The sequence below is a fragment of the Astyanax mexicanus genome, chromosome 13 (genome assembly GCF_023375975.1).
Source record: "Astyanax mexicanus isolate ESR-SI-001 chromosome 13, AstMex3_surface, whole genome shotgun sequence".
Lineage (NCBI taxonomy): Eukaryota > Metazoa > Chordata > Actinopteri > Characiformes > Acestrorhamphidae > Astyanax > Astyanax mexicanus.
The window spans coordinates 11439535-11464230 of NC_064420.1; the positions used below are offsets into that span (position 1 = coordinate 11439535).

Below are 24696 nucleotides of genomic sequence, written 5' to 3' on the forward strand. Positions count from 1 at the left end.
AAACTAAAACATTTTTTTAATTATTGTTATTATTAGTTATTATTAGTGGATTTTTATTATTGTTGTTGTTGTTTTTGTTTCGTGCACTGTGCTCTGACAATAAAGCAAACTAAACTGAATTGAGAGAGAGAGAGAGAGAGAGAGAGAGAGAGAGAGAGAGTGTAAACAGTGTTTAATGACTATTACCACACAATCCATTTATTGCTAATAGGCAGCGCAGCGCGGTGTTAATGCGCTGGAGATTAGACTAATGCTTTTAGTGACCTTTCTCTGTTTTCTCCTCTCATAACTGATGATAAATAGCTCTCCCCTCAGTTTCTGATACAGACCCGGAGCCATCAGCACAGCGCTTACAGCAGGGGAGGGGCACGGGCCCTGACAGGCGCATGGAGCGACCAGTCCAGATACCGGTTTGCGGCATGGGCGGGAATAACGTTTTTTTTTCAACCAATCAGATCGCTCGAACGGAATCCTAGCGCCAATGGCGGGCGAGGGGTCAGCTGACGGTTTTGTGTATCTGTCAGGCAGAAAACAGAAGGAGAGCGCGAGCCCCGCAGGATCAATACTGAACTCGGCGGATCGCGCGTGCCGGAGGAGCGGGGCAGGCTCAGCGCTGTATCGGGGATCTGACCGACCGCAGTAACGGTGGGTTAAAGCCGCGCCAGGTCCGCTGTATTTATCCGCTTCCACACGAATATATTAATAATAATTATAATAACACGGAGGACGGGCGAGAATTTCAAACTGCCGTCGCCTGTCAAAAGTAGCTTAACGGTCCTCTCTGACCGTTAGTGTCCGTTAACGTTAGCTTAGTCAGCTAACGCTGGGGTTTGGGTTTGGATACTGAACTGGTTATTTTATCGTGTTATTAGTCGTGTTATATCCGAGTACTGTTATTCCTGTTATACTACAGTAGCTATTCCGGCTACAGCAGGACCAGATAATCCACAGTGTTTCCCCTGTTTACCATAAAATCTCTACAGGACTGTTAGCGGTTAGTTTAGTAGCTAAGCTCACATGTAAAGCCCTGAGCAGACTTTGTTATAATCTAGAAATAAAAACTTCCTTTAGAAAAGTATAAGTTATAGATGCCAGAGCCCACAACATGGTAATGTTTATTTGTGTGTCTTTACTCAAGCTACAACTGCACTGCTGTAATGTAGTTTTTCTACTAGAATCTCCAAAATGGTAAAAACTTGCATTCAGCACTGGAGAGCAGTGGAGAGCATTTGTACTAACTGGTTAAATAATAAAATATGTAAATCGGATAAAAACTCACATTCAGCACCTCTGTAAATTTGGTTTTGCTTGTGGAATCTCTAATTTCAGAGTTCAGCTACCTATGACATGTTTCTAGAGACTGGTTACAGTGATATCAGTGTTGCTTGGTGGTTGCTGAGGTGTGGCTATATAGCTACGCTTTAGTTGATGTGTGTCCACAAGCTTCTGCCTAATATGTGGGTTGTCAAATATTTTGCTCAAAAGATGGTTGGTCCAAAAGCTGCTCCAAGCACATGTCTAATCAAATTTATTTATATAGCACTTTTTGATGTTGTCGCAAAGTAGCTTTACTAAAATGTGGTCACAGGACAGAGATCACATTAAAAAAGCAGAAGCAAAACATTGAATATTGAGTAAATGTAACAGTTCTGGAGAGTGTAGAGAAACGTGGCAATGCATGTATGTTCTCTGTCTCATTTGTTCAAAATTAGAGCAGTTCATAAAGTATAAAATGTATGCTATTGTTTCAGTGTCATTGTGACCTGGAAATTTTGAATTTTGTATTTTATAGTAATTTAACAAACTTGCTTCCAATAGGAGTTTTGGCTCTGCATAAAACTATACCACATGCTGTCAATATAAAGCACATATCAAGTTTGAAATAATGGTAGTGAATATTTTGGTAGTTGAATAATCGTTTTTTCAGAAAATTTGATTTGTCAGCGAAAGTTTCTGCCATGCCCATCTCTGCTTCTGATGGGTACGGCTCCTGTTCCTAGCCTTTTTTTCACTCCAGAACAGTTGAATAAAGGACCTAAATGCTCTTTAGAAAGCCTGGAAAACATTTAAATATGAAATGACTATCACTTTTGGTGACTGCATGAGTGTGCCACTCTTATGCTGCATTTACACTGCTCCATCTTGTCAACGCACATGATCGCACTTCCCCCCTCCAACTGGTCGCATGTGGGCGTTCCCTGCATCGTCCAATTACATCTTTAAATAATTTGGGAATGGGAAATTCCTCCTTGGAACGCTTGAAAGCAGAACAAAAATGTTTATATACACTGCACTGAGGACAGGTATCAGGCAAACACCTGTGCATTGGACAGATTAATTTACATAAAGTTCGGCTTAACTTTTCATCGAATCGCATCCCCCAGACTCGGCGCATTGGAACCCATGATGCACCGCGCGACTGCATCTGACGGAGAAGACGCTTCTCTTTGAAAATTAATGTCGTGACATAGCAGTGTACATGTTAACCCTCCTCCACTGCATCTCTGTGCTCAGCAATTTGTGTTGTGCATTGTAGTTAAAATTAAAATTAGTCAACACAGAAATTTTAAGGTTTTTTATGACAAATTTATATAATCAACATGGCGGAAAGGAGTGAATAATTCCATACATTGTATATGGGCTTATTCTCGCATTGTTGCACATTCTACGACAACACCTGTGATTGGTTGTTAGAAAAGAGCAGTTGTGCAGCATTAAAAAAGTAAGATTGAAAGCTAGCGAAGGCGTGTTTGGTTGGTACAATGCTTGCAAACTTTTACTTTGCCTGAAATATGCTGAGGCCTTCAGAAGAACAATACTGTGATTCCAGTGAATTACACTGAGCCATTCATTTGTTGCTTAAAATCAAAACAGACCTACTTTGTGCTGTAATGTCTAATTGAGATTAGTTGTTAGAGAGCTCACTGTGTGGAGCCCTGAGCAGAATGACTGAAGTCCATGTAAACATACCGTGTGAGTTATTATTTAGCTATAAAACACCCTAAGAAGAGACTGAGTAACCCTTAACAGGAGATCCAACAGCCCCTGTGTTAATGTGTGTTTATTTATGTTTACTTTTGGTATCTAGAGAGACTCAAGCTGCTCTACTTCACACTTAGGTCAATATTAGTACAGACAATGTTTCATAACCCGGATCTCAACGGCTGATCTAGGGTTTGATAAATGGGTTTATCATGGGCAAATTACGATTTTTTTTAGGCTCTAGATTTGGCTCAGTGTTTGCTGTCTAAAGATAATCCTTTTACTCCACACCCCCACACTATTTTACCCCTCCTCTGCCCATTTACTCTCTCACTCCTCTCAGTTTGCCTTCCTTTTTTAGACATCTTTACCTTAAACCATCATTTACTTTTTCTCAGAAATTCAATTAGCTGATTTTCATCCATATCCTGACCTCTTGACCTGCTCCTTTTCTAATCCCTCTAGATGCAGTTCATGCTGCTCTTCAGCAGGCAAGGGAAGCTGCGCCTGCAGAAGTGGTATGTTCCTCTGTCCGATAAGGAGAAGAAGAAAATCACACGAGAGCTGGTACAGACTGTCCTGGCGCGAAAGCCCAAAATGTGCAGCTTTTTGGAGTGGAGGGACCTCAAGATTGTTTACAAAAGGTCAGTGTGGGTTTAGGGGCTTTCTGGGTCATAGCAAAGTTCAACAGGTTGTCTAAAGCACTTTAACAGGATGGACCCAAACAGAAGTACATCTTTTTTAGAGATCATTAGAGGGGATTTTACACTTAAGGGCTTGTAATTGAGTAAATAATTAAGTGCTTTCAAACAGATGATTGTAATCAGGATGTGGTACAAAAGCAGTATTACTATGTCTTTAAGGAGCAATGTTGTCAACAAATGTATAAAAATCATTTTGAAATAGAAAGAAAAGAAGAGATTTGCATATTTCCCCTCTGTGTAATCTATGTAAAATAATTTAAGGAATCAGAAGGAATTTAACTGTTTAAAGAGCAAGGGGACAAGTCTAAGCTAAACACCAGCATCTGGGAGGGACCATCACACAGTGGAAATGTGTATTGTGCTTGGATGGATCAGTATTATAGATCTTTTGGGGAATAAACCGATGCAATTCTTAGAGCAATACATGTTGCCTTCATCTTCATCTTTCCCAAGGACCTCCCTGCATTTTTCAACAAGACATCTTTAAATGTTTTCGTTTTTGGGTTTGTTTTAGTCTTTGGGTTTGTACATACTATACACACTTCATCACTTCAGCACAGTTTGCATTGTCTGCCACTTTGTGGCTGGGTTGTTATTGCTTCAACAAGCATCCACTTTACACTTACTTAAGAGCACTTACAGTTGACTAGGGCAGCTCTAGCAGGGCAAAGATTTTTGGAACTGCATTGTTCTACTATGCTGCAACACCTGCAAATAAATGACCTTCAAGAGCTCTCAAATAGAACAACAAAAACTGCTAGTAAAAGGCGGTAAAACTTGTCAAAAATAGGTACAGATCATGGAAGATGCCCAAGGCTTTACTTCAGGTATTTTCATTTTTATGTTGAAAATATGAACCATGCTTTTTGTAAATCAAGCCATCTTTTGCTCGCCAGGGTGGTCAAAATTTACATAATGGACTTTACTCTGCATGTTTCATTAATGTTGTCAGCTGAAGGGATGCCACCGAGATCCATCTGGAGCTGCTTCTTGGAACCTTCTTCCAATATGTTCGACCTGACCCTACCTCAAAAGAGTTACTAACAAACCCAGCAGAGTTACTGATTGAGCTCTTCTGAATGTGGCTGTGCTTTCTGAACGATGGGAACTGGGGCTCTTTGCTTTTCCCAGATGTATAATTCATATGTCTACTCTTGATTGTGTGGATGTGAACACCATGTTGCATAACTGATTTCATTTGCTTACAGCAAGTGACTCGCTTTCTTCTGACTTTCCTAGAAGCTGTCTGAGCCAGGCCTGTTCTTTGGAGCACAGTGGCCAGCGTGGTGATGAATAGATATTATCTTCCAGATAGGAGCTACAGGTTAGAGAAGGAATGAAAGGGATTGTTGGTCTGATTGGACTGTACTGGGGGAAGAAATTAGAATATTTAATGTAGGCCAGCCAGTTGCCATGGTAGCTGATGGGGTTGGCTGAGGGAGCAGGAGGGAGGACCACAATGACCTACGAATGGACAGACATGCAGATAGACAGATGGACAGACAGGCAGACAGGTAGAACAGGAAGGGGACAAAAACATACCCACAAATATAGCCTTGTTTGTGCTCTGCCAAACAATAACACAACAAGCTCTGTGAGCTGTTACAGGCAAGCAAAGGTCAGCTGATCGTCTGACTACCTGCTGTGTGTGTGTGTGTGTTAGAGGAGGAGAGTGAATATATAAGAGGATGAAGATGAAATAAGCATACTGTTGTGTGATTTGGGTTAGGACACATCAAAAAAATTGACTTGAAAGTGTATCGCAGAACCAAACAAGGGTTAGGTCTCTTATGTATTCTTTTTTTTCGTGGAAAGCACAGTTTTGCAAGTGAAAATAGCTGCCTTTAACTTATCTCTGCCTTTTGGAAGATTATGTGACAATTCCAGATCACAGAGGACACATTAATATAGGAACATAGGAAAGCTCCAGTTTTCAGATAATTTTCAGTCAGACAGTCCTTAAAGAGTGTTTGGACGTGTGCTTGCAAAGCCTACAGAGCATTTGTGCTGTTTTTTTTACCAAATTACTCAATTGTAAATGTTGTTCTGCCCAGTTTTATAACAATATGTAAGACATGCAGAATCTATGAGTTTTTTACAGTATGTTAAAAGAACCGTTATATCATCCAGCACTAGCTGTGAAGTAAATAAAACTGTAATTCTTAAAAAAAAAAAAAACATTTTCTTTCAAAGTCGAGCACTGGATGTTAATCTACACAGATTCCTGTCCTTAAAACTCTTTATTTTGGTGAGTAAAGCATTTCCATTTATTTACAGTAAGCCTACAGCACTACACTGAGGAACCTTATTCCAGTAACCCAGCGCGCTATCCGCTAGCAGTTTGTCCCATGTAGCTTGTTTTAACACAGTAACCGCACAGACTACAGTCTGATATACTCACCTCTGAGCGGCAAAAGAGCTAGCTGCTCCAGGAAACGCTGCACTTCAGCAGAGTAGCTTTACTGCTCCTTACAACCTGACTGGTAAAATTTATAGATAAGACGCACTGAACTATAAGGCGCACTGACGATTTCGGATAAAATTAATAATAATATTTTTTTAATTAATCATTTTAATTATGCCTTATAGTGTGAAAATATGAGTCAAGATAAATTGCATTGCACTCATTTATTTCAGGATAAAAAGTCAGCTAGTGTGTGTGTTTACTGTAGACCTTTACCTCACTCTACCTCACTTGTTATGTCATGTGAGCACAGTATGTGTTAGGCACTCCCTCTGTTGCTGCTTGAGAAAAGAGAATTTGAATTAGCTGCTTTCACAATTTGTCTATGTGTTTATTGTGAAAACTCATATCATGACCACGATAAAAAAAACAGTTGATCATACAGCCCTAATCTCATCCGTGACAGAGGAATAAAATGAATATCAGAACTGCTGAAAGTATTGCATGTTAAATCACATTTTTCCATGTCTTATGTTTGCACAGATTCGTCCTTTGTTAGTGTGCTGTCAGCAGATTGAGCGCGGGCTCCCTGCACACAAGCCTTAAGGTTCTGTAAAGGTAACATTTAGGTGAGGTGCGCATTTAAATTCACAAATAACTGATGATGCTGTTAGTATGCACTGCCTCGCGGTTGATTAAGCTATTCAGCAGCACGTTCGCTACCCTCTTTTGTTTGTTTCTCCTGAGCGTACCCTGTAATTTTTATCCGGGGGGCAAGAGAGGGCCTGGATGAATATTTCAAGGATTTTTTTCCCCTTCTTCTCTTTTCTGTTCTTTTTTTCATGAGGAATTTAATCAGTACCAGAGGCATCAGAAGCTCAGAGACATTCTAAGGGGTCACCTTGGAACAAGAGTGGGAGAGAATGTAAAACAAGGCTGCGTGCCCAGCAAAACATCAGTCTCTCACAGTCGCACACACACACTCACACACACACACTTGCATGTCTCTACAAACAAAATTGCGACTCCTTCTGACTTGATGAATAAGTATGTCTTGATCTAAGCGAGCAGCCAGAGAACAATGAAAACACCAATCACACACACAATAAGAATCCTACGATGCTTGTTTGCATTTCCAAGGTTAATCTTCTAGGTCGGAGAGGTCATGTACTGTGTGTATTATATATGATATTATGAGAAAAAATCAGTGCCATGCTGTACTGTGAATACAAAATACAAAACTATTGATTTTGTATTATTTAATGTTTACTTTTTTTGATGGCACCATACCTAATTTTATAATATGGTTATTTAAACTGAGTACCACAAGTTTAACCCATTACAGAATAAAGTGAATTACTGAATTATTGCACTTAGGAATTTGTTTTTAATCAGTTAATACAACAATTATTTTTCCATTTAGTCCATTAGTTCCATTTACATGCATGTGCACACTAAGAAAACTGAAAGTAACCAGAGTAACTGTGTAAAACTGTGAAACATTCACATCTCTTTATCAGATTTCAGATAGATTTTCAGGCCTGATATAAGTGAATGTGAATTATTTTTGAGTGCATTTAAATATCAAATCAAATCAAATTTATTTGTATAGCGCTTTTTACAACAGGTGTTGGCACAAAGCAGCTTTACAGAAACATGATTACAGGACAAAGAATCAGGCAAAACATTACACATAGAAAATACAGAATACAGAACCCCCAGTGAGCGCGGAGGCAAGGAAAAACTCCCTCAGAGCTGCAGGAGGAGGAAGAAACCTTGGGAGGACCAAGACTCACATTTGAGGGGGGACCATCCTACCACTGGTCAAACGGCTTTTTGAATTAAAATTTAAAAAGTCTTTTATACATCCATATAGGTTTTATATATTCAGGAGTGTAATAGCGCCACTAATGGCTTGGATGTAATCAGTAGTGGAGAGTAAGATGGACGATGAGCAGCTGATCTGTGGTGGGTGGTGGAGAAGAGCTGACTTCAGAAACTTCCATCAGTCTGGCCGGACAGGAGACGCGAGAGCCTGAGGGTCCAACATCGGTATCGGGTCAGACAGGTGGGCAGTCAGTAACTCGGAGGAAAGCAGAGAGATGGAATTAGTTTTGACTGGATTTATGCAAAACTGAGAATATTAAAACATTATCAGAGTGTGGCTAATGACTCCGGCAGATCTAAATAAAACAGCCTAACTAAAGGGAGAGAGCCAGAAGGTAACATAGACATGGAGGCTCCCTGAAACACTGGCATCCACCCACTCCACCGTCCACAAACCTCAGTTTACCACAATTCCCTCTGTCCATGAACCCCTGAATCTGCAGCCTTATCTAAAGGAAAAAAACATTAATTACCAAAAGCTAAACTAAACAAGTAAGTTTTCAGTCTAGACTTAAAGATTGAGACTGTGTCTGAGTCCCGAACATATTCGGGGAGATTATTCCAGAGTTGAGGCGCTTTATAAGAGAAAGCTCTTCCTCCTGCAGAGCTCCTCTGAATTTTAGGGACTACTAAGAAACCAGCACCCTGAGATTTAAGTAATCGCGGTGGTTCATAACAGGAGATGAGGTCTCGTAAATACTCAGGAGCGAGCCCGTGTAGGGCTTTATACATTAACAGGAGAATTTTATAGTCTATGCGGAATTTGACTGGAAGCCAGTGCAGTGCTGATAGTACTGGACTAATCTGGTCAAATTTTCTAGTTTTAGTAAGGACCCTGGCTGCAGCATTTTGAACTAGCTGAAGTTTATTTAAGTTTCTGCAGGAACATCCAGACAGTAGCGCATTACAATAATCTAGCCTTGAGGTAATGAAGGCATGTACTAATTTTTCTGCGTCATGCAGTGATAGGGCATTTCTTAGCTTGGCAATATTACGGAGGTGTAGAAAAGCTGTTATAGTAACATTAGATATGTGTTTATCGAATGCTAGATCTGAATCTATAATAACTCCAAGGTTTTTAGCTGCTGAACCAGGGGTGGCTGAGAAGTCAGCCAGATTTAGCATTAAGTCTGATAATTTATTTCTAGCAGCTTTGGGGCCTAATAGGAGAACTTCTGTTTTTTCACTATTTAATAGGAGGAAGTTGTGCGACATCCATGATTTTACATCTTCTACACAATCCTCGATTTTCTTTAATCTCACTCTGTCATCAGGTTTGGCTGATATGAAGAGCTGCGTGTCATCCGCATAACAATGAAAATCTACGTCATGTTTTCTAATAACTTTGCCCAGTGGGAGCATATATAATGTAAATAATAACGGTCCTAATATAGAGCCTTGTGGAATTCCATATCTTACCTTGGTATAACTGGAAGACATATCATTTATCCTCACAAACTGATAGCGATCGGTTAAGTATGATTTAAACCATGCTAAGGCAGTTCCAGTTACACCAACCATGTTTTATAGTCTTTCTAAGAGGATAGTATGATCTATTGTATCAAAGGCTGCGCTCAGATCGAGAAGTACGAGTAGGGAAGCACAGCCTTGGTTGGCAGCTGTAAGTAGATCGTTTGTTATTTTAACTAAAGCTGTCTCAGTGCTATGATAAGGCCTAAATCCAGATTGAAATTTCTCATAGATTTGGTTTCTTTGCAGGTAAGAGCAAAGTTGTTGGGCCACAGCTTTTTCTAAAATCTTAGAAATAAACGGTAAGTTTGAAATAGGTCTATAGTTAGACAGTACAGTAGGATCAAGATTTGGTTTCTTGATCAGAGGTTTTATTACAGCTGTTTTAAAGGCTTTGGGTACATGGCCTAGGGTGAGTGATGAGTTTACTATCATTAACAGAGGTTTAATTATATCTGGCAGTACCCGTTTTAGTAATTTTGTGGGAACAGCATCAAGTGTGCAGGTTGTGCTGTTTGAAGAGGAGATAATTTTCTCTAGTTCTAGCTGTGGAAGTGGGTTAAAGACTTCCAACCTAACTTCAGTAACAGGGTTTTGTTCTAAATCAGCCAGACCAGATGACAGAGAGGATGTAATATTTATCTGTTTAATTTTATCCCGAATGTTTTCAATTTTACTATTGAAGAAGTCCATAAAATCGTTGCTGGTGTGAATGGCTGGAATCTGAGGTTCAGTACCTGCCTGGTTTTTAGTTAATTTGGAAATAACACTAAAGAGAACTCTAGGATTATTTTTATTTATCTCGATCTGTGAGGCCAGATATGCTGAGCGGGCTTTATTTAGTTCTTTTCTATATTTAACAAGACTGTCTTTCCACGCAGAGTGAAACACTTCCAGTTTAGTTGATCGATATTTACGCTCTAAATTTCGTACTAACTGCTTTAAGGTACGAGTTTGATCATTGTACCACGGTGCGAGCTTTTTCTGTCTCTCTATTTTGTGTTTAAGGGGTGCTACAACATCTAAGGTAGAGCGAAAGGTATTTTCTAAACCTTCGGTTAGTTTGTCTAGTTCTACTGGGTCTATAGGAGAATATATTAGAATTGTATATTAGAAATATATTGTAAATTGTTGGGCTGTAAAAGGCGTAATTGAACGTTTTACAGAGTAGCTAGGGGATGTACGTATATTATGACTAAGATGTAATTTAAATGAAAGAAGGTAATGATCTGAAATTGCGGAGGTTTGAGAACGAATATTCGGGTTATCTATGCTCACACCCAGGGTCAAAACTAAATCCAGAGTATGATTACAGTAATGAGTAGGTCCTGTTATATTTTGAATAATAACAACTGAGTCTAAAATCGATGTGAATGCCTTTTTTAATGGATCATCCAATTTTTCGAAATGAATGTTGAAGTCTCCAACTATAATCACTTTATCACTACTTACTGCTAAGTCTGTGACAAAATCACTAAATTCTTTTAAAAATTCTAAATAGGGCCCTGGTGGTCTGTAGATATTAATTAAGGAAAATGCATTCTTTTTTGTAATTGGATTAATTATACTGGTGTAAAGAAGCTCAAAAGAAGTAAAATTTTCATAGTGTTTCTGATTGCTAACTAAGGTACTTTGGAAAAATATGCAGACCCCACCTCCTCTACCGGACAATCTCGGATTGTGTATATAATTATAGCCTGCAGGGGTGGCTTCATTTAATGCTACATATTCATTTGGCCTAATCCAGGTTTCTGTCAGACACAGAATATCGAATTTCTGATCAGTTATCATTTCATTCACCAGAACTGCTTTTGAATTTAGAGATCTAATATTAAGTAAACCGATCTTTAGGCTTGAAATGTTAGTACTACAGTCTGGATATGATTGTTTAATATAAGTTAAGTTATTTAGATTTACTGTTTTAGTTTTTTGATGTTTTTGTTTCACTCGGGGGACAGACACAGTCTGAATACATTGGTATCTAGGTAACGTCTCTTTGCAGCTCGCAGACGGTCGGTTAAGCCTCTCTGTCTGCGGCCTGGTCCCGGCTCTGGATTGTCAGCAGCTTCTAATACTACTCTGCCGACTAACTAAAAGACTATGAGCTATACTAGATGAGGGACAAAATATTAATGTTGCGATATATCTTATTGTTTTCCATTCCAATATATTATTAATATGTGGCATCAAATATCAGTATTTCTATTGAAACATAGACATTGTAAATAAAAATACATAATTCTTGGCATGTACTTATTTAGGACTATTTTATCCTCTTAAAAAATGTTTTGCAATATACAAATAGAGTTCATTGTTATCGTGGGCAATGTATTGTGATAATTTCGTTCAGTGAGATACTCATAACTGTATTGACTAGTATTGTGTGCCTTGAGTTTTGCCATGTCCAATGGAAGCTAGGTAATGCTGTAATTGACCTGGGGATTTGACGGTGATGACTCCTGTGCTTAATCTGGATGAGTAACTTGTTGCTTATTGCACAGACAATGCTAGTCAGACTCTGTCGGTCATGACCTTTACCAACCTTCGCTGTCTTCTGTGGGCGGCAATGTAATGCCATCTATGACATATTCCTTGTACACCGCAACCTCAAAAACTAAATGTCCCATTCATCCATCTGCACCCACTACTTTCCTCCCTCCAAGTCTGATCATATATGTTGCCTTGCAGTGAGCATGCTTGCCAAGTGTCCAGCCACGATTTCACAAGTAAAACACTACAACTTATACAAGTGTGGACATTCTCAAGATGTCCCCTGATGTAACACTTCATGATTAATTTACATAATATCCTGCTATCCCATGACTTTAAACATGTCAGTTTAGTAACACACTGAATTAGTATGGTAGAGCTTCTGGTGATTTCAGTCATGTTGTACATGCTGATTCACACTGACAGAGGCCAGAATAAGAGCCAGAGAGAGATGTGACTCCAGCCTTTGGCAGTGTGTGTGGGTGCGTGTGCCTGATGAGTGGACAGACAATAGCTTGTCCTTTTCACAAACATGACAAAGCAACTCAGTTTATCAGAGAAAGGGAGAGAGAGAGAGTTCATATTGTAAAAAGGCTTCAGTTTTAAAGTAGAAAAAATAATTGTCAGAAAATGTCTCAGAATGACAAGAGGAAAGACAGAGCGAGAGCAGCAGTAAGAAGAACAAAGGAAAGACAGACAGCTGGAAAGAAGAAAAAGATGAAAAGGAGAATCCCTCCAGATCAAGCTGTGTCCGCCGAGGCTCCATGCTTATCATTGTTCTCTGTCTGAAAGAGATTTCCTGCGCTATGAAATTCCTCAATCACTCACTGAAATCGGCCCGCCCTGTTTTCCACCATAACCCTGAGCACTTTCTCCAGCTCTGCTTAGCAGTTCCCATCCCACTGCCAGAGGTCTAGTCCCTGTGCTACTGCTAAGGAGCTCTGACAGGCTGCCAGTGACCTTTGATTCTGCAGGTAGCTACTGTTAGTGTCCGCCATATTGAGATGGAGAACCATTTAGCATTGGCTTAGTGGTGAATTCTGATTAAACTTTAATTAAAGTGATGTTGGGGGAGGGGAACCAAGCTTGGGGAAGACCACAGACTAAATGCAGACTTTAAGATGACGCCATATATCCACGAGATTCAGAAACATAACCATCTTTTCTGCTGACATAAAACACTTTTCAATTTTGTTTCAGTCCATTTTAAAAAAGCTTTGGCTCAGAGAAGATACCAGTGTTTCTGGATGTTCATGACATCTCCCTTACATAACACATGTATTTGTGGATTACAGTGATTTCTAGACAAGTACTTCTAGAGGTAGTCCACGCAGTAGGGGTGTGAGGAGACACTCATCTTACGAGATACAATTTTGGGTTAACGAGAACAAAACAAAATTTTAAATTTCAAATTTGAAATATATGGTTAAAATATTTTATTTAACTAAAACAAACAAAATGCAAAATTGCAGGTGAATTTTTTGGGATGTCAATGGATGTCAATCAATTTTTACTCTGATTATGAATTATGTATGATGCAGTAAAATACAGAACATTATGCAAGTACTGCAGCCATTTTTACCATAAACCCAACAACTTCTTTCCTGTATGATCTCACATAAGTCTCTTCAGACCTTCAGAGGGTCCAATACAGACCTGGCAACCTATGACCAAATCTTAAAGTCTTTGAATGATATTATGTACTGTAATTGGTTCACAGTTTTATATTAAATCAAATCAAATTTATTTGTATAGTGCTTTTTACAACTGGTGTTGGCACAAAGCAGTTTTACAGAAACATGATCACAGGACGAAGAATCAGGCAACATATTAAACATAGGAAATACAGAATACAGAACCCCCAGTGAGCGCCGAGGCATGGAAAAGCTCCCTCAGAGCTGCAGGAGGAAGAAACCTTGGGAGGACCACGACTCACATAAAAGTGGGGACAATCCTACCACTGGTCAAATGGCTTTTAAATAAATAAATAAAAAAGTCTTTTATACATCCACATAGGTCTTATATATTCAGGAGTATAACAGCACCACTAATGGCTTGGATGTAATCTGTAGTGGAGAGTATGATGGATGATGAGCAGCTGATCTGTGGTAGGTGATGGAAAAGGCTGACTTCAGAAACTTCCATCAGTCTGGCCGGACAGGGGACATGAGGGTCCAGCATCCCTCGGTATCGGGTCAGACAGGTGGGCAGTCAGAGACTCGGAGGAAAGCAGAGTTATGGAATTAGTTTTAACTGGATTTGTGTAAAACAGAGAATATAAAACATTATCAGAGTGTGGCAAATGACTCTGGCAGAACTAAATAAAACAGCCTAACTAAAAAGAGAGAGCCAGAAGGTAGCATAGACACGGAGGCTCCCTGAAACACTGGCATCCACCCACTCCACCGTCCACAAACCTGAGTGATCACGTGCAGTGAGCGAACAACAGCACCAGCATCTCAGTTTACCACAATTCCCTATATCCATGAACCCCTGAATCTGCAGCCTTATCTAAAGAGAAAAACATTAAGTACCAAAAGCTAAACTAAACAAGTAATTTTTTAATCTAGACTTAAAGATTGAGACTGTGTCTGAGTCCCGAACATATTCGGGGAGATTATTCCAGAGTTGAGGCGTTTTTTAAGAGAAAGCTCTTCCTCCTGCAGAGCTCCTCTGAATTGTAGGAACTTTGATCATTGTCCCACAGTGCGAGCTTTATCGGTCTCATAATTTTTATCAAAATATGTTTTTCTAAAATTGTTTCAGATGCTGTTTTTTTATGTCAGAAGAGACAGGCAAGACAGAGACAAGTGCAGATGCGATGCTAAAGGAAGTTTATTTACACTATTTACAGATATGTACACAAACAGTAGGGACCAGAGGCTCAAAACAAACATACCAGCAAGCAGGGTCACACACCAGGCAAAGGACAACAACAGAGGCAATCCAAAGATGTAAACAGGCTTCAGAGTTCAAAGCCAAAGATCTAACATAGTCTAAAGGGCTAATCCAAAAATGTCAAAAACGAAAGTGGTCAAAAACACGGCAAAACAGAGGTATAGCAAGGTGTAACGCTTTGTACGCGCGGATCACAATACGCGACGAGAAACAAAGGAAAATAGCATCCTTAAATAGTGGGATTTCCAGGTGTTCCAAATGACCACTCCAGTGACGTATTGCGGCGCTGCGGCATGTGATTGCATTTGTAGTCCATAGAGTTCTGGGGTTTGTAGTTACGCTCCAAAACCGCTCTCAGGCTCACCGGGAGTGACAGGAGGGCAGGATGAAACGTGGCTGGCGTGACATTTCAGAATGGAGAACATCTGCCCATCTTTGCTTCTCTAAAATGATCCTTTTAGAACTAGACATGTGAGTTGATGCAAATTTGCTTTTATTGCAGCTGTTTTTTATTAGTACCACTATTATTTATGCAGCATGCCAGGTATTTTGGAATTGGGCTGTATAACAGAATATCAGACCATGTCATAGACCACAAACTTAAGTCTGATGAAACCCACTCAAGGCCTTGTCTTTGAGATTTGTGCTGAACCGTGTTGAGGTTGGTTAATTACAGTGTAACAGGATGCAGCTGCAGGCGTGGCACAAACTCATTCAGAGTCTGGAATGTGGTTTCGCACCGGAGAGGTTGTTTATAATGCTGTTATTAAAGGCAAAAGTAAAGCGGTGCTAAGACCAACCATGAGTGGTTGGGAATCAGGTGGTTACTAAGCCAAAGATGGCCTTCCTGCATTGCTGCAGTGAATTGCCTTTCTGATAATGTCTGTGCTCTGTTATCTCATGTTTTAACACATCTTTCTAATATATATATATATATAATTTTAAACATTCTTAACAGCAAACATCAAATTTCAGTATAAAGATGTAGAGGAGTACAGGTGTCTTGTGCAGAGAATGAAGCCATGCCTTCTGTGCTTGTGTGTGTGTGTGTGTGTGTGTGTGTGTGTGTGTGTGTGTGTGTGTGTGTGTGTGTGTGTGTTCTCATTTTTTCACACTGTTGAGAATACAAATAAAATGCTGGTAGTAGGGCTGCAAAAAAAATATATTTTGGTAGTTGGCTAATCTGACGATTATATTTCCAATTAGTAGCCTGTGGGTACGGCTCCAATTTTTGGCTTTCTCTATCGCTTTGACATCAGGTACAGCACAACACTTTGTTTTTCATATTCATTTTACTTAATACCTAGCTGAAGTAAATTTATCACAGTAATTTAAAAAATGTAAATACGGCTCCAAAAATGTATATCTTTTGGCCTTTCAAGCATCGGCTACTCCTCAAATTGCAGAGAAACATCCCCTATTTCCCCTCACACTGAACTGAGGCTAGAGTTATGTGAAATACCTGCACCTCCTACAGACTCGAAGGTCCGAAAAGAGGCACAGTTTTGAAGTTGCTTCACTGCTGTAGTTACATCAGCCACTTGCCGGAATGTGTTGTTGTGGTATGTAGAAAGATGAGAAAGCGTGTTTCTGTCTCTGGTTTCTTTCCGTGGCCCACACATCACAATAGTGTGAGTAACTCCCCTCATAGGAAGATGTAAAAAGCGAGTAGGATGTGGAGCATGGTGAAGCCAAATGGCTGATTTGGCATGCACACTACAGCCTGTATGGGGTGCTTCTGTTTTTGTATCCTACTTTGATTATCCTTCTTAATGGCTGTTAATCACAGTTTTAAGAAAAAGGGTTCTGTATAGTTATGCAATAGTCTTATTTGACGTGGAACCAGTGAGGAAACTGTATAGAAACTGGATAAAAAAAGAGTTGGAAGGTATGGAAGGGACTTTTTGACCATGCAGAGAATGTAGATGTTGGAATAGTTATTTGAGTTCTGTATAAAAAAAGAACTTTTATTAAAGAACCCTTGGTTAATAGAACTCTTAGGGTCCTCTGCCCGAAAAATTGCAAGTGGAACAAAATGCACCATAACAAATAATGTGTACACATTCTCTTCTGTTAATTGGTCAAAGCTCTCTGGGGTGGAGCTAGAAAGAAAACACAGGAAGGTTTTGTATTCCAAATTAGCATTTATATTTATGCAGTGTTAAGCTGCTGTAAAACTGAACATGGAACATTTGCTGCTGTGCATTTGTTTTTTAATAATTTTATTTCAAATTTTTCCCATTTTTTTCCCCAATTTACACGGCCAATTAACCAACCCACTCATTAGGACTCCCCCTATCACTAGTGATGCCCCAACACACCAGGAGGGTAAAGACTAGCACATGCTTACTCCAATACACGTGAAGCCAGCCACCGTTTCTTTTCCAACTGCTGCTGATGCAGCATTGCAGAGCAGCCAGCGCACTTGGAGGAAAGCACAGCGACTCGGTTCCCATACATCAGCTCACAGACGCCCTGTGCTGCAGACATCCCCCTAGGAGTGATGTGGAGAGAGAGCGCCATCTACCCCCCTGCAGGGAGCAGGGCCAATTGTGCTCCCTCTGAGCTTGATGGCAAAGCTGCATGAGCGGGGGTTTGAACCTGTGACCTCACGCTCATAGTGGCAGCTTCTTAGACCGCTGGACCACTCGGCACCTGAAGCATTTGTTTTTAATAAGATTCGGCGCAGACATCATAGCATGGAGCAGCAGTAGAAACAGTATAAATCAGGTTAAACTGCACCTGAGAAACAGTTTATCTTAAACATGACAAGTTTAATTGATATTCGCACCACAATCTAACCACTTCAGAGTTCGTTTGAAACTAGAGCAAGATCTCTTCCTCTCATGGGTTTCTGTGCAGTTGTTTTGGTCCACACCAGAGTGCGATTACGGTTTTAACACTTGCCCAAACCAAATGCACCAGGGGTGCAAATGAACCAGAGTCCTGTTTAGCTGGACCAAATAACTGGTGTGAAAACACCCTTACTGTATTTATGCTCCATTTATGTAAAAAAAAAGGAGTATGTCCTTTTCAAAAGATATAACCGTCCCACGTACACATATGCATCATTTATGTTGACATGAACATTATGCTTTATTTTTAGTAGAGGGCAGTTTTGATAAAACATTTCTTACAACAACAAAAATGGCAGCATTTTAAACAGCAGTGGATGTTTAAAATGTATAAGTATGTTTTACATCATAATTATTATCATATCTGAATTGCAATGATAGTGTTTTCAGGCTATGATTTCCAGTGAAACCTCTCCATTTTCAAATTTTAGAGAATTTGCACACATTCAGACAGAAGGCTTAGCTCATATCCATGTTCGTATTTATGGTGAGCATAAATGAGCATTGCCATCTCCCACATTTTGTTCTACAGTAGAATTTGATGTACTCTGAATGTGTATGCAGAGCAGGCATCTTCAGATACGTGCTCAGCTTTGGTTACCACTTTCTCAGTGTGATGAATGTCTTTTTGCAATGAGTGCAGTCAATAATTTGCGAGATCAATAGGTTTGACTCCCAGTCCTGCCAAATTGAACAGTTTTCCTCTGGAGGCCAGGAACACCTTCTTCAGCTGAAGATGAATGGACATGTGCAGATCAAAAGCTCAATCTCCCTTACATTCCCTCTCTCACTTTCAACCCCCTCTCTGTTTCTCAGCGACTGCATTAAAAATGATCAATTAATGCACTGCAACTCACGTCTTGGGCTTTCTTCTGAAGATGGAGCACATCCTGATGACCCATAGTGAGAGAATGGAACTCCTTTATTTAGCTGTTGACAAGTGTTAGGCTCTTTAAACCTCAGTCTGAGACTGAGGGTATATTATGCAGCTCCGGTCACTACTGTTTGTTTACATTAACATCAGTGGTTTGATATTAGTCTAAGGGCTGACGCATCAACGGCAAAGGATTCTGAGCATTGTTTAATTTTTCATTATTTTATGTTTATAGCAAAATTCTATTATAGTTCAACCTAAAACAATAAGACAAAAATGTATATACTACACATGCATGTGTAACGCCAGACGCAACCCGAGTCAAATGAACAAACAGGTTTATTAACAGGCTGATAACCAGGTATTACAGATATTTGAGCCAAACAATCAATAATCTCACCAAATACCAGAGCCGTAGTTGTATAAACAGTCCGTGTTCGAAACCAAAAACAGTCCAACCAAGCATTAAATCCAAAAGGGGCAAAACAAGAGACATAAACCGATAAACCAAAAAAAAAAGGGTCGAAACGAGAAGGCACCAGAAGAAAACATGAGAAACGCTTAGTATGCAACCAAAGTCGACAATGCCTCGCAAAGATAGAATACATAATGCAGCCTTAAATACAAAACACATGATGAGCAAAACCCGGAACTTCCTCAGAACACAGGTGAATCTGAGCTTCGGAGCGTAACGTGATTGGGTGAAGGTGACGGCGACGTCCTAAATCATAGGATTCTGGGAAATGGAGTCCGGTAGTGTGGAAGGAGAGTCAGGCTGCGTAACAGCATGTAAATAGAATGATTTCTCTTACGGCTGTCTAAGTTAGCTTGTGCAAAATGTTAACTTTTTTTCTTGAGAAAAAGACAACTAGATAAACTACACCCAATCATTATCTTAAGTACAACTGAAAATATGCTTTTACAGTGAAAAAAGCTTCTTATTACTGAGGTTTTTAGTGTGGGAGAAAATAATGCCTGGTCTCAGAGAGCAACTGTATCCCAGAGCCAATAAAAAGTGGGTAAATATTTATTCTAACAGTTTAACGAGAAGCTTTTGGAGATTAGCTTGAGGTCAGCTCGGCCGTTCTTCATTTAGGGATTTGGAGTTTTCTGGGGTTGAAGTCAAAGCCAGTGAGATGTGAGGAATCGGCAGTGTGAAAGACTGAAAGCGATCTATTATCTTGGAAGACTCTAATGCTGCTGAACCATATTTACATGATTTTATGCTAGTACAAAGCTCGTCCAACCCAGTACTCTGTTTTAGAAAATGTTCAAACATTATTTGATAGAAAATCTGCCAGCTGACAGCTATTACATGTTCAAGAAAATATTATTATTATACTATTTTCTAGTTAAAAGTGCATAAAACAATGACATATAGACTACCCCAATTTTTAATTTATGGCATTGTAAAAAAACCTGCAAAAATCATATACTATGTATAATTAAGGGGATATTTTTACCAAAACATCATTGATTAACAGTCTACAGCTGCAATGGAAATAAATCTAGCTTTGGAGGTGGATATAAAAAAATATCAGTTTCAAAAGCCTTTTTCTGTAGGACTTTCATCATAATAACTAGAAAAAGACACAGAAATAAACTCTGTAAATATTAAAAGTGCAAGGCTTTTTTTTAATTACAGAGAGCAATGAATCCTTAACCTACAAAAGACTGGAGAAAACTAGTACAGTAATAACGTCATTGAGAAAATAAAAAAGCAGCCACACAGCGCAGCTACTGGACTACTAAGAATAGGAATGTTCTAAAACTTTTGACCAGAAGTGTATATATAGTGCCTTTTTCTGTATATGTACTTACTATTCTGTTATTAAAAATGTCAAATTAAATCATGCGGTGCGGCACATAATAGAAGTAACTGAAGACTTAAACATTTAATAATGGATATTTACATGTAAATAAAAGAATGAATGTAAGAGCGATGCTTTGTTAACATCACTAATATAAACCAGTAGTATGTCACCAGGGTCTGTAAAATGAATGTATTAAATTTACAGGTTAATTGTGTGCTTTGGCATGTTAATGTTGACAGCATTAATATGAATGTATGTGCACAACATTAATAATTGCATAAGATACTCTTGTTTTTACTATTTTAAAATTAGGCAGACATTCTGTATTGGATAGAAATCTCACTGAACCACAGCATGTGGGTTGTTCTGTGTAAAATTCAATATGTTTGCTTGAGTACGCGTGGAAGGGCTGAGTTACTAGCTAATGGGTGGAATCAGGTGTGCTACAGCAGAGAAAAGTACAGCGTGTGTTTAGGGCTGAAACTGAGCAGCACTGCTACAGAAATCTTTCCGCACTCCTTAGAGCCTCACAGCCTGTAAACAATTAATCACCAGCAGCCAGCAGCAGCACTCCTGTGCAGAACCACACAAAACAACAGAATAGCACACAATCGGCCACTGCAGCCCAGCGGCATTCAGCCGCATTCATCCTGCTAATCACTGAAGACTGAGAGTTTTACTAGTAAGATGCAGTGCTTAGAGCCCAACATACAATTTAACATTACATTACTTAACATACATACTTAAGGCGCACTTAAAATCCTTTAATTTTCAGTTTTCCTTATAATCTGGTGCAAGTTATGTATAAATTTTACCAGTTAGGTTGTAAGCAGCAGTAAAGTCATTCTGCTGAAGTACAGCATTATACAGGAGTTTATCCAGCTGTATTAACATTAGCTGCTAACTGCGCTAAATGCTAGCCATTCAGCCATTCAGAGGTAAGCATTATTGGCCTGTAGTCTGCTTCTAACCCCGGTTAGCACTGCTGGGGCCCCATTAGCATTACCCGCTAAGTGCTAGCCATTCGGCCGGTCTGTAACTTGTTCGTTTACCATGTTTAAACAAGCTACGTGGGAGGAAGTACTAGCCAATATCGTCCTGGTTTACTGGACGGGGTTCCTCAATGTAGCACTGTCGGGCAGCAGTTAGGCGGCATTAGTGGTTAGCCGTTAAAGGGTTGAGCATTAGCATTAATGCAATGCTCCAGCCTTAGTGGAGATATGGAAATCTAAGCATACTGTAAAAAAAAAAACAGAAGTGACTTACTTCCCCAAATGAACAGTTTTTATCACAGAACTCTTTGTATCTTATTATCCAGCACTGGTTTGACTTGTCTGACTCTAAAAAGATATATTTTTAAGAATTACAATTTTGTTTACTTAACAAACATGGCAACATCCCTGTTCTGCTTAAAATGTGCCTTATAATCTGGTGCAACTTGTGTATGAAAATAGACCAGAAAATAGACGTTTATTGATTGTGTGCCTTATAATCCGGTGCACCTTATAGTGCGAAAAATACGGTATACCTTGTATAGATTACCAGGACTAACTTCTGCACAATAAGGCCTGTCACAATAATTTTGGCATGTCGGGGTTTCGGCATGTCGGTGTTTTGGCGTGTCGTGGGTTTTTCGCAATGTTGGTGTTTCGGCATGTCGGTGTTTCAGCATGACGGTGTTTCGGCATGTCTGTGTTTCGGCATGTCTGTGTTTTGTCATGTCTGTGTTTCGGCATGTCGGTGTTTCGGCATGTCGGTGTTTCGGCATGTCTGTGTTTCGGCATGTAGGTGTTTTGGCATGTCTGTGTTTTGGCATGTAGGTGTTTTGGCATGTCTGTGTTTTGGCATGTAGGTGTTTTGGCATTACTGTGTTTTGGCATGTCGGTGTTTTGACATGTCGGTGTTTTGGCATGTCGGTGTTTCGGCATGTCGGTGTTTTGGCATGTAGGTGTTTTGGCATTACTGTGTTTTGGCATGTCTGTGTTTTGGCATGTCAGTGTTTTGGCATGTCTGTGTTTTGGCATGTCTGTGTTTTGGCATGTCTGTGTTTTGGCATGTCTGTGTTTTGGCATGTCTGTGTTTTGGCATGTCTGTGTCTTTTGGCATGTCTGTGTTTTGGCATATCTGTGTTTTGGCATGTAGGTGTTTTGGCATGTGTGTGTTTTGGCATGTCGGTGTTTTGGCATGTCTGTGTTTTGGCATGTCTGTGTTTTGGCATGTGTGTGTTTTGGCATATCTGTGTTTTGGAATGTAGGTGTTTTGGCATGTCTGTGTTTTGGCATGTCTGTGTTTTGGCATGTCTGTGTTTTGGCATGTGTGTGTTTTGGCATGTCTGTGTTTTGGCATGTGTGTGTTTTGGCATGTCTGTGTTTTGGCATGTCTGTGTTTTGGCATGTCGGTGTTTTGGCATGTCTGTGTTTTGGCATGTGTGTGTTTTGGCATGTCTGTGTTTTGGCATGTCGGTGTTTTGGCATGTCGGTGTTTTGGCATGTCGGTGTTTGGCAGAGTTCATTTTAAAATGACTCTCTTTCCACAGTATGACTTTTTGAGGTAAATATGGTAGTTGTTCTTCATATGTCAAAAACTGACTTCCATTGAAAGTAAGACATTTTCTATAAAGTTTCATTTAGAAAATACAGGGTTTTGCATGCCAGCAATGGCAGTAATATACACAGGAGGGATGACTAACATAAAGAGGGTTAAAACTAACAAGCAAACAAAAAAAACATCACCAAACATTTTTATTAATAATGCTAGCATATAGAATTGTTGGTAGTTGGACTTCGACATGCCAAAAGTGATTGTATAGCAGTATGTAAATTGTATACCTCTATACATTGTGAGGTTTTATCTTGTGAGTGAGGCTGAACACTAGTTAGTGTGTGCTTATGGCAAGGTGGATTATGGGAGTTCAAGTGAGGTCTGATAATGTGAGTAATTTCATTAAAAAGATGTTCAGGCATTTAACATTCCTCGCACAAGGGTCTCACATATGTGCTGAGAATACATGACAGAAAGCATTATCACTGTAACACGCAGACCAGGTAATGGGATGCAAATGCAGAGAAGCTTTAATGACAAAAATCACGAGGCAAAATCAGAGTCGAAAAAACAGGCAAATAGTCAAAAATCCAGAAAACCAAAACAGGATGAATAACGCTCAATAAAGTCACAGAGTGGCAATATCTCGCAGAGAAACTGAGCTAGAGTCCCAATATATATACACATACACAACTGCAATTAGCCAATATGCATCAGGTGAGTGAGGGCGGAGTCTCAGTAATCCGGAGAGGCTGATCTCAGGACAGTGGAACGGTGGCTAGGTGTGACAGAACCCCCCTCCCGATGCGCGACTCCTGGCATGCCAGATGCTCGGCCGGGGGGATGACCCCGAGGTCTTGGAGCTGGGCGTTCCGGCCTACGATGATGAAAGTCCGTGATGAGTGAGGGGTCTAGAATGTCCACAGTCGGCACCCAGCAGCGCTCCTCAGGGCCGTACCCCTCCCAGTCCACCAGATATTGGATGTGCCCCCCCCTGCGACGCGAATCCAGAATGGTGTTGACCCGGTAGGCAAGATCCCCATCAATGTCCAATGGAGGAGGAGGATTACGAGGGGAGGCATCATCCAGTGGACCAGGAATCACCGGCCTAAGAAGGGAAACATGAAAACTGGGTGAGAGTCGATAATGACGAGGTAATTGCAATCTGTAAGTCACCTGATTGATCCTTCTCAACACTTTGAAGGGTCCAACATAACGGGGGCTCAACTTCTTACAGGGAAGACGAAGGTTGAGATCTTTTGTGGAAAGCCAGACCCTATCACCTGGATTGAAACTAAGAGTTTCACCTCTACGGCGGCCGGCTTGCATCTTCTGACGTCTCACAGCCAAACCAAGACGAGTATGCGTGTGCTCCCAAGCTCTTTCACTTCGCTCAAACCAGTCATTTACTGCTGGGGCTTCAGTTCTTTCCACATTCCAGGGGAACAATGGAGGTTGGAAACCTAGAAAACACTGAAAAGGTGTTATGCCAGTAGATGCATTTAGAAGTGAATTCCGAGCATATTCTGCCCATGGCAGAAAACGTGCCCATTCCCCCTGTTGATCATGGCAATAGTGTCTAAGGAGTCTTCCAATCTCTTGGTTGAGACATTCAACTTGGCCATTTGCTTGGGGGTGTTGACCTGACGTGAGACTGATTGTGACACCCAATTTGTCCATGAACGCCTTCCACACTCTAGATGTGAATTGAGGACCCCGATCAGATACTATATCCTCTGGAATTCCAAAATTTCGAAATACATGTGTGAAAAGAGCT

General features: G+C 40.1%; 1 protein-coding gene across 10 annotated transcripts in view; it reads left to right on the forward strand.

The window, feature by feature from the left end:
• Window positions 1–512: 512 nt before the first annotated feature.
• The window catches only part of LOC103030203 (adaptor related protein complex 1 subunit sigma 2), a 65198-nt gene continuing 41014 nt past the window's right edge, over window positions 513–24696 (forward strand). For 4 of the 10 annotated variants that reach the window (XM_049486422.1, XM_049486421.1, XM_007237479.4 and 1 more), the window contains exons 1-2: window positions 514–645; window positions 3448–3626. In XM_049486422.1, the coding sequence (XP_049342379.1) occupies window positions 3448–3626 (179 nt within the window). In that variant the 5' untranslated portion in view covers window positions 514–645. Of the gene's footprint in view, window positions 646–3447; window positions 3627–24696 lie in introns of all 10 variants that reach the window. The other 6 variants (XM_007237482.4, XM_007237480.4, XM_007237483.4 and 3 more) reach the window with 3 other exon arrangements.